Source organism: Pleurodeles waltl, chromosome 6 (assembly GCF_031143425.1).
Source record: "Pleurodeles waltl isolate 20211129_DDA chromosome 6, aPleWal1.hap1.20221129, whole genome shotgun sequence".
NCBI classification, from domain to species: domain Eukaryota; kingdom Metazoa; phylum Chordata; class Amphibia; order Caudata; family Salamandridae; genus Pleurodeles; species Pleurodeles waltl.
This window is the reverse complement of record NC_090445.1, coordinates 934414683-934431744: the sequence shown is the minus strand read 5'-3', so window position 1 is coordinate 934431744 and position 17062 is coordinate 934414683. Positions and strand designations below refer to the sequence as shown.

The 17062-nt window shown below is 43.9% G+C and overlaps 1 protein-coding gene across 3 annotated transcripts in view; it reads right to left on the bottom strand.

Annotated features, from left to right (window-relative positions):
- Positions 1-10165: 10165 nt before the first annotated feature.
- Positions 10166-17062, bottom strand: part of PPP2R2D (protein phosphatase 2 regulatory subunit Bdelta) — a 165361-nt gene continuing 158464 nt past the window's right edge. For all 3 annotated transcript variants that reach the window (XM_069239739.1, XM_069239741.1, XM_069239742.1), the window contains one exon: positions 10166-12089. In XM_069239739.1, coding sequence (XP_069095840.1) covers positions 11810-12089 — 280 coding nt within the window. In that variant the 3' untranslated portion in view covers positions 10166-11809. The remainder of the gene's footprint in view (positions 12090-17062) is intronic.

The following is a 17062-nucleotide window of genomic DNA, read 5'->3' as shown; positions in this document are numbered from 1 at the left end:
CTGCAGATTCCTTACCTTAGGACAAATAAAGCAATTTCTTCACGGAAAAGTGTGTGTGGACTGTGTTACACTAAGAAGTCCTGGAGGACCAAATGTGCACAATGCCCATCAAACTGAACCTGACTGTCCAGATCATAGTGTTTAGCACACGTGTAGAGCGATGCCCACTTGAAAAAGGTGGGCAGTTTGAAGTTCTCCCAGAGGTGAAAAAGAATGATCACCTTTGGCAAGAAGGTGCCACATGTTCTCAGCTTATGTGGGGAGAAAATTGTGCACAGGGAGAGGGGGTGTTAACAGAAAGCATCTGCAAACCATTATCCTCCCTGGCTGATGTTAAAGACACTAGAAAGACAGTTTTGATGGTAAGCAGTCTCCGTGGGCAGCTATGCATGGGCTCAAGTGGTGAACTTATTAGGAAGGTAAGACCTAAATTCAAATCCCATTGGGACATGATGAATGGTGTAGGGGGAACCTACGTCGCAAACCTTTCAAGAAACAAGTCACAAAAGGCGACTTACAAAAGGGAGGGTTAATAAGGCAACCACAAGAAAGCTAAAATGCCAGTGAGGTACCCTTTAACTGTGACCAATGAAAGGCATTGTAAGGAAAGGGATAAGGCAAACAAACTTCAGACAGGAGTGCAGAAAAACGATCAATAGATTTAGAAGTACACCAAGTCACAAATGTGTCTCAATGGCAACCATAAAAAGTTTACATGGAAGGATGCCTTGCTGCCAAGATGACATCACATACTTCAGGTAGGAGTTCAAATAACCTCAAATATAACCGCTCAATCTCCACACATGTAGATGGAAGGTGTGCAGGGTCAGGTACAGGGCCCTGCCTTGTTGCTGGGACAGGAGATCCTCCTGAAGGGGCAGACTGATCGATCGCAGGACAGATGCTCATGCTCAGTAGTTTGGGATTTCAGACTCTCCTTGCTCAATCCAGAGCCACTAAGATGACTTGGACTCGGTCTTCCTGAGCTGTTTGAGAACTTTGGGCAGACGTAGTATCGGTGGGAAGGTGTACAGGAGTCCTGAGCTCCACTAGAGATGAAATGTGTCACCAATTAAGAACCACCTTGGAAACTTCAGAGCACAGAAGTGCTGACATTGCAAATGGATCTAACCAAGGTTCTCCCCAGTCTCTTAAGAGACCATGCACCACATCCAGATGGAGACGCCATTCGTGATCCGTGAGGCATTAATGGCTTAGTTTATCTGCTCTGGCGTTCAGAGAGCCTGACAGATGTTGACCCACCAGGAAAATACCCTAACATTCCAGCCACGTACAGAGATGCAGGGCCTCTTGACACAGGGTCCACAACCCCACCCTGCCCTGCTCGTTGCAATACTACATGGCAGAGCTGCTGTTTGGGAAACCCTGAACCAGGCTTCCATAGATGGGAGGAAAAACCAGTGCCAGCCAAATTGCTTTCAGTTTCAACAGGTTGGTGTAGAGCTGAGACTCCGCAGAGGATTAGTCACCTGATCTCCATATGTCCGAGATGGCTACCCCAACCCCGGAGTGATACATCCTTAACTACTGTAAGCGCTGGGTGGTGGGGGGGTCTGCTGCTGACCCAATTGTGGTTCATAAACCACCACTGCAGATCTTTTGCAGTTGCTTCAGGTATGTGGACTAGGTTGGACAGATTCCCTGAGGCCGTGCCCACTAGGACTTCAGATCCCACTGTAGAGCCCAAATATTCCACCAGGCCTGTTTTACCTGCAGGATGCAGAAGGCCTTGTGACCCAGCAGCCAAAAAGGCAGTCTCACAGAAATCCAGGATAGAGACTGAAACATCAGAATCATAGTCTGAAAATTCTGGAGAAGCCTGGAAATGAACTCTATCCAGCACAGTTCTGAGCATCTAAGAGGGAGTCAGGTGTGACTTTGGCACAAACACTGCTGGTCCGCCTTTGTCTGGAGGTGGGAGAAAACTGCCTGGGGCAAGTCAGTCTTTAACAGCAATTGTCAAGGGCTGGGAAGACTAGAATCCCTGACCTCTGTAGGTGTGCTGCAACCACCACCATCACCTTGGTGGACACCAGAGGGGCACTGGTTTTGCCAAAGGGGAGCACAGCAAACTGATAATGCTCTTGGCCTAACATGACCGTAGATAACACCTGTGGGCGAGCAAGACAGGAATACGGAAGTAGGTGTCCTGCAAACCCAACGCTACCATTCAGGCTCCAGGGTAGAAGGCAGGCAGCACCTGAGCCAAGGTGAGAATGCAGAATTTTTCCTTTTTGAAGGAGTAGTTAAGGGGGCCTGGCAGGAATAGCAACCACAATCCATTTCTGCTGTTGGTACCCTCTTCATGCCTCATTTGGCCAAAAGAACCTGTATCCCCTCTCGTAAGAACGAAGAGATGGTCCTCTAAGTTGATCAGGGGGCGGTGGTAAAGGTGGTGGTTTCTGTTTAAAAAGGAGGGTTTAGGCCTTTAGGGCAATCTGTTTGAAGTGATTTGTCCCCACTGAGACAGGTAGTGCAGAATTCTACAACCAACCTAATGCTCGTGATGGTGTGAGATCAAGTTAAAGGGATTTCAGGCCGCGGCTGCCAGGGAGTGGGGGAGTGCGGATTAGGTTGACCTCTGGTCTTTGGTACCATGAGACTTGTGGGAACTGTGTCCACAGCCATGAAAGGCCGTGGTGGCGAGGGAGGAGAAGCAATGCGGCTGATATCCTACGGAAGGGGAGTAAGCAGAATGCAACTGTCATGAGGCCATGGGTGAGCCCTGACGAACTAGTGGTGGCCCTACTTACATGAATCGTTTAATTGCCGTACCCACCTAGTCTCAAAAAGGCGAGTGCCATCCAAGGGATGCCTGGACATCCCCGAAAAGCCAGTGGTTCTCAGCCAGGTAGGATGCCTAAGCGCCACCATGGAAACAATGGCTCTTCAAACGTGTCTGTTGTATCCAATCCACATCGGATGGTGAACTTTGCTGTGTTCTCCCACCAGTAATAGCTTAAGAGAGTATGGCTCAGGCTTCCTCAAAAACCAGAGGCAGCAGTTGTGCAACTAAATTGCACACGTGGTGGGAATAATAGCCCATGAAGCATGCGATGTTCACAGACTGCAGCACATGACTGGTGGATGAGAAACTTCTCTTTCCTGAAGGTATTCAGTCTCTAGGATTCCTTACCCAGAGGAGTGGTGAGGAACGTGCCTGGGTTAATTTTTTTGATAGAAGCATGGACCAACAGACTCAGATGTGAGATGCTGGGTGAGGAAGGCCAGGTCCCTGGATGTAGGGCAATGCGAAGGAAGATAGTCCTGTGCACAGGCCCAGAGGAGGACATCAATGAGGGCTTTATTAAAGGAGAATAGGAGGTCTGATGGATGGGGACAAACTGGGCGGAAGGTGATTATCTAATCACCAACTGTCCAGGACCTCACCCACCCTCCATACCACCATAACAAAGGAAGCCCCTTCCTTTGTAGCTGCTGTGTGAAGAGGAGACCAGTGTCTGGTGAGGTGTCCAGACCACTGGCGCAAGCCAGGTCCCCATAACAGGTGTAGGCCAAGAACTCTACTAGGGGGTTGGAGCAGCAATAGGGAATCCTCAGATCCCTTCCATTTGCGTTCCTCACAGGGCCCTTCAGGAAAATAGGGCTCAGTCTCTAATTCAGGCCGTGAGTACCTGGTCAATACAGGCCCAGGCTCTGTATGGTACCAAGAATGGTGCCACTTCAATATTCCCTGGAGAAGGATGCGAAGTCCCATCCAGGGCCAATCTGGATCGACCAATGGATCATGAGGGTCCAACTGGCGCCAAGCACGAACCCGCAGGTGGAGAAAAGTCTCTTTCAAACTCATGGGGCCTGAAGGCGGTCCAGAGGGGTTCGACCACCCAAAAATGAGGGTCATGGCCTCATAAAACTCACAAAGTTGGGTGAGGGATGCTCCTGTCTAAGAAACTCAGACAAGAGCAAAGTGGACTCAGATCTGGCTTGAGCTCTACAGGGGTGACCTGGGAGGGAGGCCTGGACTTCTGGCATTGTTCCTGTGCCTCGCCTAGTAAATGGGACCAGAATGGAGAAGTCAAAGTATGCTTCAACTTCTTCTGTGGGACTTTCCTGAAGCTGTTTGGGATCATGAGAACTGGTGCAAGAGACTCCAAGAGTGATTCCAGGATGCCCTTCGCTAACAACTTCAGGATTCATGGTCCTGCAATCCTAGGGCCATTGGATTCATCCCTTTTCAGGCATCACAGAAACACCAACTGCAGGGTCTGTCACCGACATTTGCCTATGACAGGACCCACAAGGTTTGAAACCAATAGGTTTCTTCAAAGAGATGCTCGAAAAAAGTTTTAGAAAAAGGCACACTGGTTCGAATTTGACAAAATGGTTGAGAAAAGTCATTCAAACAACAACTGAGGGGAGCTCTTTCGGATCTGCGCTGATGGCATGGAAAAGAAGAAACTGAGGTCCGCACGCTGAAGTAGTGCCTATTTAGGCACCTCACAAGTCATTTCCAGCACGAGCAACACCAACGTCTCACAGAGCCAACGTGACCTTCTGGCGCACAAGAGGACTGCTCAAAACTATGGGAATACTATAGGGGAAGTAATCTACACTAGACTTTTCTGAGATATTGTGACTTGCTGCTCTCATCAATCTTTGAGGTATGGAAAGGCATGTTTTCTCTCCCTTCTAGGTGTGGCACCATCATTGCTCACTCGATCCTTGGAGCTGTGGTGACTTTGAAAGGAAGCACTTTGAAACGGTAGTGACACTGAAGTGAAGGTACTTCCAGTGGGTGGTATGGATGGGAATATGGAAGTTATGCATCTTTGAGATCCAGCTTCATCATAAAGTCCCCCTGGCAATAAAGAGGAAACTTCCTGCAGGGTTATTATTGAGAATTGTTCTGATGTGAGGTAGCGGTTGAGAGGACTGAAGTCGAGGACAGGCCCCAGTCAGCTGTCCTCTGGAGCATACCCTATCTCTTGACATTGTGGAGGTACTTCCTCTTTTGCAGAAGTGCATGCACATCTTCAAGAAAAGAATGCTCATTGCTGAGCCTGTGTTATCGTGGTGGTATGCTGGGAGGGGTGAAGTGCAGTTTGAGGCATTAGACATACTGCATTTTGTATTACGCCTAGTACCCATCAGAGGTGATTTTCTGCCAAAGGTGGAGGAAACTGTGGGGGAGGGAGATGCAGGGCCCTATGTGGAGCTTCCTTTGCCTCTGCTTTTATTGTTCCCTCTGTAGGATCCCCTATGGTATCACCTAGTGGTTTGATAGTGGGAAGTCTGCTGCTACCTTTACTTGGGAGATATGGCCATGGCCCTGCCTGTGTGTTGGTGCCTTCAAAAGGAACCGTAAATGTTGCAGCCTGAACTTCGCTCTCTGTATTTTGAATCTTTTCAACCAGCTCCACAACCTGTGGCCAAAAATGGTACAAGCCATCAAACCGAAGGTTGGTGAGATGGTGCTGCACCATGGGTTTAGAACCGAATATATGGAGCCAGGTTTGTCATGGCTTTGGAGAAGGACTTTGGTGTTGGCTTTGCTGGAGGCCGTATCAATGTCATTGATCGCACAATGGATTTTAGCAATGGAGATGATTTCGCCCTCAGACACAATCATTTCACCTCCCTTCCAGAGGTTCTCCATCACCTCCCCTTGAACCCTATCATCTCATTACTGAATTGGCGATGCGTCAATGAGTAACTGTTCAAATAAGGAGGCTTGGATGACAAAGCCTGAAGCTCATTGACCCTCCGAGTAGAAGTGATAGCCACGAGGAAGGCCATTTTGATAGTAAGAAGCCTGACTGGACAATTGTGTAAAGGCTCAAAGGGCACGCATATGAAATTGAGGACGAGATTTCAGTTCCACTGGGGCACAACAAAATGGGAAGGTGGAACCATGTGTTGCAAAAGTTTGTCTGCTCTGGTGTTCAGAGAGCCTGCCAGATGTTGAACCACCAGGGATCTGCCGGGACGATCCAGCCATAGCCAGAGATACACGTCTTCCTGAGAAAGGGTCCCCAACCTTACCTGCCCTGTCTGTTGCAGTACCACACAGCTGTGGTGTCCGTGTAGCCGTCCCTTGATGAAGGGTAGAAAGGCTTTCAATGCCAGTTGGATTGCACAGAGCTCCAACAGGTTGATGTGGAGTCTGGATTCCGCCAGAGACCAGAGACCAATGATTGCCACCTCTCCCAGATGTCCGCTCCATCCCAGGAGTGACTCTTCAGCCGCTACTGTCTGAATTGGTTGGGGAAGGGAGAGGGGTCTGTCACTGACCCAATCATAAGTTGTTAGCTACCACGACAGGTCGTTTGCAGTGCCCTCCGAAATCTGGACAAGTCAGAGAGGTCCCTTTGGTGCTGCGCCCACTGGAACTTCAGGTTCCACTACAGAGCTTGCAAATGCCAGCAGGCATGTCACTAGCTGGATGCAGTAGGCCGAGAATCCCAGCAGCTCTCAGAGCGAGTCTTAACGAAATCCAGGGAAGAGGCTGAATATCAGTATCAGATTGAACCTGACCGTCAGAAGGATAAGCCCAAAACTGTACTGTGTCCAGAACAACTCCGATGTAAGGGAGTGTCTGAGAGGGAGTCAAATGTGACTTTGGCACGCTGGCAGTGAAACCCATGAATGCAAGAGGTCCACTGTGTTCTGAAGGTGGGAGACAACAGCCTGGGGCGAGCCTGCCATCAAAAGGCAATTGTTGAAATAGGGGAAAACTAACCCCCCTAATCTCCACAGATGAGCTGCAACAACCACTGTCACCTTAGTGCGCACCCGAGGAGTGCTGGTAAGGCCAAGGTTGAGCATGCTGAACTGAAAGTGCTTGTGATCTACCAAGAAGCATAGGTTAACATCTGTGGGCAGGTAGGATAGGGATGTGAAAATATGCATCCTGCAAGTCCAACGCTACCATCCAGCCTCAAGGTCAGACAGGACCTGAGCGAGTGTGAGCATTTTGAACTTATTGAGAAAGAAATTTGGAGGGCGCAGGCTAATGATAGGACGAAGGCCTCCATCCTTTCTGGGCACTAGAAAGTAGCAGGAATAGCAACCATGGCCCACGTCTGGCCTCCACACCCTCTCTATGGCTCCCTTGGACAAGAGAGACATCACCTGCTGGCAGCGAAGAGAAAGTTGGTCCTCTGCCATCCTACTGTTTGAGGATGAGGGTGTGGTAGTCATGAAGGGGAGTGTAGCCCCTTCGGACAATCTCAAAAGCGACGTTCCAGTTTTATATACTGCCAATAGGGCAGGTGATGGCGAATCCTGCCTCCAAATGGGTGTACATGATAGTATGAGGGCAGACTTGGAAGGCTTGGAGCCTGTGGCTGCCAGGGGAGTGGTGGACTGGCCCGACCTCTGGATGCCCAACCCACTGGGTCTGTAGGCACTGCGTCCACAGCCATGAAAGGAGTGAAAGGTGGATTGGTGGTGGTGGTGGTGATGGGGCTATGGAAAGGTCCAAGGACCTGACCGTAGCCCTGTTGTCCTTAAAGTGCTCCAGCGCTGAATCCACCTCGTCTCCCAAGAGACGGGAGCCATCAAAGGGCTTGTTCATGAGTGACACCTGGACATCCCCAGAAAAGTCAGTTCTCAACCAAGCATGGTGATGTTATGCCAATGTCCATGAAGCCACTCTGCCTACAGAGCCGGTGGTGTTTAGTCCACAACAGATGATGAACTTTGCTGCATCTCTCCCATCGGCTACAGCCTGGGAGGGTACGGCACGTGCCTCCTCTGAGAGCATTGTCAGCACCTGCGCAACCATATCCCAACAGTACATGGTAGTGGCCCAAAAAGCATGCAGTGTTCACAGACCACAGTGCAAGCTGGTGGAAGAAAACATCTTTCCTAAATTTCCCAGCCTCCTGGATTTCCAATCCGGTGGTGCGGTTAGGTATGCACCAGGATTTACATGGCAAGTGGTAGCTTGGACCACCAATCTCTATGGAGTGGGGTGTAGTGTGAGGAAACTTGGGTCCCCCAGAGCGCAGTGGTGGGCAATAGACCCATTCACAGGAGCCTTTATGCTGGGTTTGGACTAAGCCCCAAGAAAGCCATCAGTAACTGTCTTAAAGAGGAGAACGGTTCTGATGAGAACACTCCTGGCTGAAGCACTTCCATCAAGATCTTCTGGACCACCACTGAGGGCAAACTGGGGTCCAGGACCTCAGCTGCCCTCCTCACCAGCATGACTAATTATGATCCCTCCTCTGTAGCCACAGTAGGGGAGTAACTAGGTAAGTCTCTGGTCAACTGGCATCACCCAGATCCTCACATCAGTTGAAGGTATCTTTAGGCTGGTATTCCTCAGGGTCCAGCAAATTCTCCCATTTTAAGAGTCCCAGCCCATAGGAACAGGGCTCAGGCTCTGACCTGGAAGGCATGGCTCCAGATTGCACCGGTTATGGTGTCAGATGACAACTCTCTGGCTCTCTAATGGAGTCAGGGATCATAATGGGGGCAGCACCAGAAGCTCTGGCATCAGGACCTGCGCTGGGGAAGGTTAAGATAGTATGAACCAGGTCAGTCTGGATTCAGGCCCAAAGGCACACTGGAGTGGTCAAGCCTCCAAAAACTGAGGCGCATGGACCCATACAATTCTTTAAGTTGGGCGGGGGTAGCTCCAGCTTCCATGGAACAGCCCAGGCCAGGTGTCATATGCAGACGCTCCCTCATCTTGTGGGCAGACGGCCAGAGAACTTGAAGACTTCTTTGGCGTATTCTTATGGCAGGACTTGCCTGACTGACCTGAGAACTTGGGAGTGTGACGAGGATCTCAGAGTACAGGACTGCTCCAGGCATCTTCCTCTTGAGCTTCACAGCGTCGCATGCCGAGCCACCAGGAGCTTGATGGATCACACTCCCAAGGCTGTCAAAGTTCACGGCTTGGTAGTCAGAGCAAGACAGGGTTGTGGTCGGGCTCAAGGCACCCAAGGCATTCAAGATGTGGGTACATCACTGGTCAATGACAGATGCTGCACGGCTTGAAGCCATCCTTCTTAGATGACATTCCTGCCACACCATGAGGAAAAACCTCAAAAGAATTAGAGAAAACATCAAAAACACTGGTCAAAAATTGACTAGGAGTAGCTCTTCCCTGGATCTCAGCTGGCTTGTGGGGAAAGGAAAGAACATCAGCGTGTCTGGATGGTGTTTATATAGGAACCCAAAAATGTCACTTCTAGAGTGTATGATGCAATGCAGAGCGAACGCTGCCAACATTTGCGCAGGGATACTGTTCACAAAAAATGTCCAGATCCAGTTTGATGCCTGGGGATATTTCTAAGGTAAGACCCTTGTTGCTCGAAGTCTGTCACACTGTATTTATTCAATGAGAACATTATGTTCCATTGTCATATTGGTAGAAGTAGATGATTTATTCTTTCAGACATCCCTGTGGTTTCTCCGCTTGGTCAGTATGTATGTGTTCCAAAGGATGCAACAGCATGAATTGATTGTTAATCATCGAACATGAGATTCTAAGTTGCTATGGAGTGATTGAGAAGGCAGACAAAGAATTTAAAGTGTACTCTTAATACTCAAAAAGTTGTAGGTGGAATGGACGGCATACCATGCAAGCAAGGAAGCAGACAAAAGTAATAATGCATTGCTGAGTTAATACTATAAGGATAAGGATGATGAACTAAATAAAATGTGTTAACATAGTACTGTTAAACAAATGACTATGTATTATGCGATCACTATTGCACCAAATTCCATATATATTTGACAAAAACAAGCAAATTATCTTGAGTTTGACACTCCCCGCCCCCCAAAGTTAGCTGAACAAACTGAAGTGGAGAAAGGGCTTTAGAGCAAACTCGGACACTGTAAAATCAGTTCACACACTTGATGATCTAGTTGTGAGCATAGATTTAAAGATGGAACTTTCCAGCTGGACAGAACATATTTGGTAACTATGGCATCCCACAGGGCACAATACAGAAGCTCCAGAAGAAAGACTGCTGATAATGAAAGCATCCCCAGTAAAAATGTGCATAATAATAAGGTACGTCTTGCAGAACAAGCATAATTAATTTGAAATAAATACAGTGTCTAAATAAGAAATTCTTATATTCTTTTTTTTTTTATGTAATTCAAAGTTATTTCTTATGATGAATATAATTATACAAAGAAACAAAGTAAAAATAAACAATGTCAGTTCAGGTAAACACATTTAAAATTTATTAACCTTTTTGTTCAAAATAATTAAACAAGTATATACAATCCCATTGTATTAACTATAATATTTAAGGAACATGGCCATATCTTTATGCTTACTGGCCTAAAGATTCCACAATTCGTAAATAGTAGTCATAACCAATATACAGAATAAGAGGATTTTTGTAAACTAAACTAAATTTCCAGAACCTCAAAGCGTAGCATTTTCTAGTTTAATGTGAACAAGAGTGGCACTCTAGGAACATTAATGGAAGTGGGGAACATTTTGTTGCATATCATTTTACAATTTGTGCATTATCATAGTACTTCTTTCTTTATTCTGTTACCAAGGAAGTGCATCTAAACACTTCTACATGTTATATAGGAGGCAGAAAGACTTCATTTGTATCAATCTTATAACCATGTATCACTGCCAAACGTACAAATTCTGTCACTGATGCACTATAAATTAGTGTTTAGTGTCAGAAATCCTGAATAAGTTAAAATGCACAGTTAACACTACTTGTCAAATTTGCTAATTGTTTGGCATAATCAAGTTAAAATGTAATTCACTGGCTAGAATTGCACTGTTCAACTTAACATGCATATACCCGTTATTCTAAATATTCAACATGTTTGAAACAAAAAAATGTGCTTAAAAAAGTAATAAAAAGATTTAAAAAAATAATGCACCTATGGTAGGTCACTGTTTACAATCTGGATATTAAGGATTTCTAATAATGAACAGGCTGCATTCTCAAACACTTTTTAGATTTTCATTTTACTAGCTGGGTTCAAACTATTAAGGCTGAAAAAGTTCATACAAATCTTTACGATCTATCACTTCGGCATTTGATGTATTTTTGTTTTACAGGAAAATAATACAAAAACAAACTGTAGTTTTGTGAAAAGTTAATTTAGATTTTGATCTATAGCATATTACATAAAAATATTTTTATCATGCTTTCAAAATAGGTTTTCTGCTTAACTCTTTTCAATTTGTCCCTTAAGAATAATTTAGCACTGTCCTAATACATGCAAGAGAAAGAAATGAAAAAATGAAATTAGTTTCAGGTTTAAAAACATTTTTATAATTTGTTTATTTTTTTAAGTGGTGTACACCAGATGGTGTGATAAATACAGTCAGTGAGTAAATGTACATGAAAACTCTGCTTACTAACCCACTCAAGACCTACCTTCGTATTCAAAGGTAAAAACACTGAAGCCAAGGGAAAGGCCTGAGGAATGAACGTGTGCACACAGGTATTATGTTGTCTGGAAGGCCAAAATTGTAGAACAGAGAGAAAATAAACATTTTGATAACATTTTCTTAGGTGTTAATATTTTTGGTCTAAACAGAGAGGATGGCTCATTCAAAATAAATATGTGATGAATACTGGCCGTTATTGAGTGGTGTCCATGAATTCTGTTTCCTGTGGGCTTCACTTAAAACATTGAAACCTGTGCCACTGCTACTTCATGCTGAAGGCAGAACTATGCCATATACTCAAAAGGCCAGTTTCTCTTTTTTCTAAAAAGGGAAGTAAGTGCATCAATGTTCTTACTGGGAGGACATCATGGCCTTTCTTTTAAACCAGAAGGCTTAACTATGTAAGAGCAAGACTTGTCCTTAAATTAGCCATATTTAGTTAACTTTGTCTTGAAATATATACAAGTTATTTGTGGCAGCCACAGCAATGATGTTCTCCTTCGGGTGCCATGCTGTATGAAGTATTTTCTTGTTGAAGTCCAGACTGTCAACACTGATCTCATCTTTCTTTCTTTTGCCACCTGTACACACTTTCCGTGGCTTTAGGATGGCACGTGGTTTGCTGCTCTCCCTTGAAGCTTCCAATGTAATATCCCTTCTTGTTGATCGGTCAAACATCCTAAAGAAATTGTTGTAGGATCCAGTCATTATTGCACTGTTTAGAAACAAAAAAGATAATTTATTTTAAAATTACACTAAGTAGAAATACTTTTAAAAATGACAAAATGAACAATGCTAAAAAGAATATTTAAGTTTTAGTTTAGCAATAACAATGATCATATATAATCATCATGAATAGAAAATCAGCAAGGCATGCTTTAATAGTCTGACCTATTTACATTAAAAAAAAACAACAAAAAAAAACTTTCTCATTACGCCAGTGTCGATATCCTTACATAAGTGCATGTTCAAAATACTACACTGGAAACATTTTTACAATCCTAGATGTACTTTGGGTTCTCGAACAGAAAGATGTTTGCTTGAAACATTTTACAGCACAGGCTTTGTGGTGGTCAAGTGCTGCAGGTCCGTAAAAGCAGCAAGGAAACCCAACTGCCTTAGGGAAAGTAGTCCCAGAGGGGGTGGCTGGGATATTTGAGCTGACCTTTAGGAATAACCCCAGTGAAAGAACATTTTGTTTGTCAGGCACTATGTTTTTCAGAAAAGAACTACTATTAGACACATGCTTCAAAAATGCTACCGCATTCGATTAAGCTGTACGAGCTGTCAGAGAAATAGGCACACTTCAAAAGAATGGTTACCTATCGTCTCCAGTTAAATTTCATACTCGAAAGGCCCAGTTCTCGAAGTGATGTGTTGATTTCTGGCCCGGTAGTGTGTGGTGTGTCATTTTCTGCTTCTATCTCACCCTCAGTGTCTTCAGCACAAAAACTGAGCAGGTGTTGCATTCTTCGCTCCAGTGGTCAACAGGAAGACAAAGATGGCACACTGGATGCTTGTCTTTTTGGGTGTATCTATAGTGGCTATTCTTACAGAACTGTAACAGTGTATTTTCCATCATGCCTTGCGGGGAGCCCCCTGTTTGGGCATCCTCAATGTTCCGTCAAAATACGCTCGTTCTTCCTTTCGTTCTCTCCTCGAAGGTGCTCTATGAATGATTATTCTTACTTGTTCAATTTTCTGTGCAGTTTTTTGGTAATTCTAAGTTCCTTTTTAAGTTGAAGAATTCTCCACGAAAACACACAGACACAACAGCAGAAAAAAATAATCTGAAATGTTGGATTGGGGTGGAGACATCCAGAGGAAGTGAGAGAACATCACAGGCGACACCAAATGGAGGTTCAGTCGACGTCCACCAACAAACAAATAGAAAAAGAAGATGGACTAAAGAGTTTTTGGTAAATAGTAGAAAATCCATACCTAACCATTAGATGGCAGAATAATGCACAAGAAGTGAATCAAGAAAATAATTCACGCTGCAAAAGCTCATGTATGTATGTATGTGTATGCATATGTGTATATTTAAGGCACCCACCTAAGCACCTTCCTGGAAGGTTTTGTAGTGATCTGTCAACCGGGGCAAAAAAAAAAAAAAAAAAAAAAAAAAAGGGTTTCAACACAAGTTTTCTCCATGCAATTTGTCATATGAATAATAAACAATGCTACAGAAACAAGCACAGGCAAAGCTAACAGGCCCTGAATATGTGAAAGCTACTGGCTTTGCCAATATATTTCAGCTATGCTGTACAGCAACGAGGCTGTGCAGCAGGGATAACGTTAGGGGGGAAAAACAAAAAAAAACGACATGATATGGCCAGCGTTGTCCTCATCAGAGCGCCTTTTAACCTAAGGTAGGAGGGGCAGAAGGGAGAATGTTAAACAGACAATGGGGTGGGTGGGGTAATTTGCAGTAGGGACAATAGGAGGTGGGAAGCGATGGTAATTTGATTAACGGATGGGGAGGTTCAGTTTCAAAGCTCGCATTCCACAGAAAACATGTCTGAATTATTTCCCGTAATTCACAGAGCTTAATTTTAGCAGGACATTCAGCTTCTCCAAATGAATAAATAATTAAAAAGAGTTAAGCAGAACTTTGTCTTTCAGCTGTGGTAAAACAATGAAGCTAAGTTAATTCCTGCAGGCCAAGCCTTGATGCAAACATCTACCAATGAATGCTAGTGAATGTGTGAAGCTAAACATTGTAAGCAAAGAATCTGGTCAGTAAAATGTTACACTGTCTACCTAGTGTAAATGTACTACAAATGAAGAGCACTCTTTAGAATACTTTTGTTTAATTTCCTTACTATGACGTTTGCATTTAACATTTTTATTGATAATACACATCTCTCAAAACATTGACAGCTGTTCAGGCAAACAATGAATGGTAAAGAGTCCTATATTGCCATCTTGAAATTAATGTGACATTTATAAACCTTCCCTGCCTTGTGGTTAGTAAATGTCACTGATAGCGATACAGGCAGCCCATATTACAAAGGAAATAGAGATATATACATACACACTTAAAAAAAACAAAGGTTACAGGGACGTAATAGCTAGGTTCACATTTTACTTGCACAAAACCATAGAAATTCAGCAGTTATGGTTACCTCAAGTAACTATACAGATACACCCTCTCACACCCAGCCTAAAGGCCGTGTGCCGCACAGGTTTAGGGTGTTATAGGGGTTGGCTGTAGACTCTGGCTAACCGCCGCCGCACACAGCCAAAGGTCTTGCGCGGTGGTGGTTGGATTAACTTATAGTAATGAAAATGACTTCACGTTAAATAAAAATCCATAGAAATTCACTGAAAAAAAACAAAGGTTACAGGGATGTTATAGTTAGGAAATAGAATTAAAAAAAAAATAGCAATTCACTTAAAAAAAACAAAGTTTAAAGGGCCATTATAAGTAGGATCACATTTTCAATGTACCAAACCATAGAAAATCCCCTGTTATAGTAAGTTATCTCAAGTAACTATAACTCGTGCCCTAAGTTAACTATAACTTGCGCCTGCTGACGGCTCCCACCAAGCAAAAGTAAACAAACTCTAGTTTCTGACAGCAGGAGCTGTCAAACAGCTCTTGCTGTCAGAAAGCAGAGTTTTCATCTGTCTTTCCTGCATGTAAATATGCGTGCAGGGAAAACAAATGAAAACATTGCTCCTACAGGCAGGGAGCTGGTGATTAAAAGCAGCTCCCTGCTTGCAGAAGCAATGCCGGCTCCTGCAGAAGTCAGGAGCCTGACAGGGCTGTGTGGGCCTTGAAGATCCCGATGGTCCTGTCACACACACTCACTTTTTCCTTCTTTCTTTCTTTCTCACATATCCCATTGAGGGATGGAAGAGAGAAAGATTGGTATTGAAATCTTCTCTCCAAACAATGACTTGAAAGTATGACACCAGCAAACATTTTCATGCACAGTAACACAGAGTCAGTTCTAACTAACTGGTAAAGCTTTTGGACTGTAATTCAGTGGATTGAAGGTTCAAATCCTGGTAGCTCATGGAATTGTGTTGTTTATTTACACATGTTTTGATGATAAACATGCCTAGTGATGGAACATTTACATCCTTTTCCTGTCAGAATCTGTGCCTTGACTGCCATCATAACTGGACACTCGAAGTCACCTGTGGCTTAGTGGTTAAGGTATTAGACTGTCACACTGAAGTTTGTGAGTTCGAGACTAGGTGTCTCTGATCTTTTCCCTACTTTAATTTATTTTCAACTTTAAATATTTAATGTACATATAAAAAGGTCCTCTCACTCTTCTTGACAAAATATTTTCCTTTTCAAATTGTCTGAAAATCTCATTCTAAGTATATCATTCAACAAAGCCTAAAAAACCTCCCTCTCCCTCACTTTTTCTTTTTTTAATATTTCTCCCACTCAGACCCTTACGCACCCAGTCATAGACCCACTCAGACTTACATACCCAGTCACAGATCCACTGAAACTCTCACGGACCCACTGAAACCCACACAGACACTGGCACACCCACTGGGACACTGATGCACCCATTCTGACACCCAAACACTCTTGCAGCCACTCTCACACCTAGATACACTCACACCTATTTTCATACCCAGAGAGACAGACCTTAGCCAGTTTCCACTATGAACGGCCAAAGGTGGTGTGCAGCATGGGGTTGGGTGGTTATAGGGTTAAAGCGAAGTTAAGGTTCAATGTTGTAATAAAAAAAGCTATTGTTTGATAACAAAACACTGAACTTGATAAGTTTAATGAGCTAACTGCAGCCTTTGTCCCGCTCTGCCCTGTTTATAACCTCACATATTATATCACTCATTGCATGTTAAATGACATAACTGATGACATCACTGAATCTCAAAAGACATAAATATAACTTGCACCTCTGTGATGCACTGCTTAATGACATGGCCTGACATATCACTCATGGCTTCAGAAATCTATGGTGGTGCAAGTTACACATGAGTCAGTTACGCATAACTGGCAAATCACACCGTTTTTAAATGGTACTGTTTTTCAGTGAATTCGTAAGGTTTTTTAACAAGTTAAAATCTTACTATTCGCCTTTCATATACCTCAACAGGTATTGTTAAAACCCCGCTTCGATGCTTGTATGCTGACTTAGTACATCACTCATGACATGTTCAATGACTGTATAATTACATCCCTAATGACATCTGAAATGTCATCATTGATGACACTGCATGGCTAGGCAGTGAGTTATAGTTGCTTGAGATAGCTATAACTTGTACACTTCAATTAATTTCAGTATTTTTGCTTGTTTAAAACTTTGTTTTAACTATTTAACCTAACTAGGAAAAAAATCAAAGGTTAAAGTGACGATCTAGTAAGGTGATAATTTCAGTGACCACATAACATTTTAAACCCTAAAAAACCTATCGGACAGCGACTTGCACCCCTGCCATGCAATTCTTGTCATGAATTATATAATTTCAACTGTTGCAGTGATGTTACCAGTAATTAGCTGTGCATGGCTAGGGCATGAGTTATAGTTACTATAACTGGTGAATTTCAATGTCTTTTGGAGTTTAAAACATTACATGGTCACTGAACTGTTAATCTTAATATCTCAAAAATGGCTGAGCTGATTTACACCAAATCACACAAAGCGCAATCCGTATACCAAAATCTAGCTTCCTTCCTAATTAGGTGTAATTCCA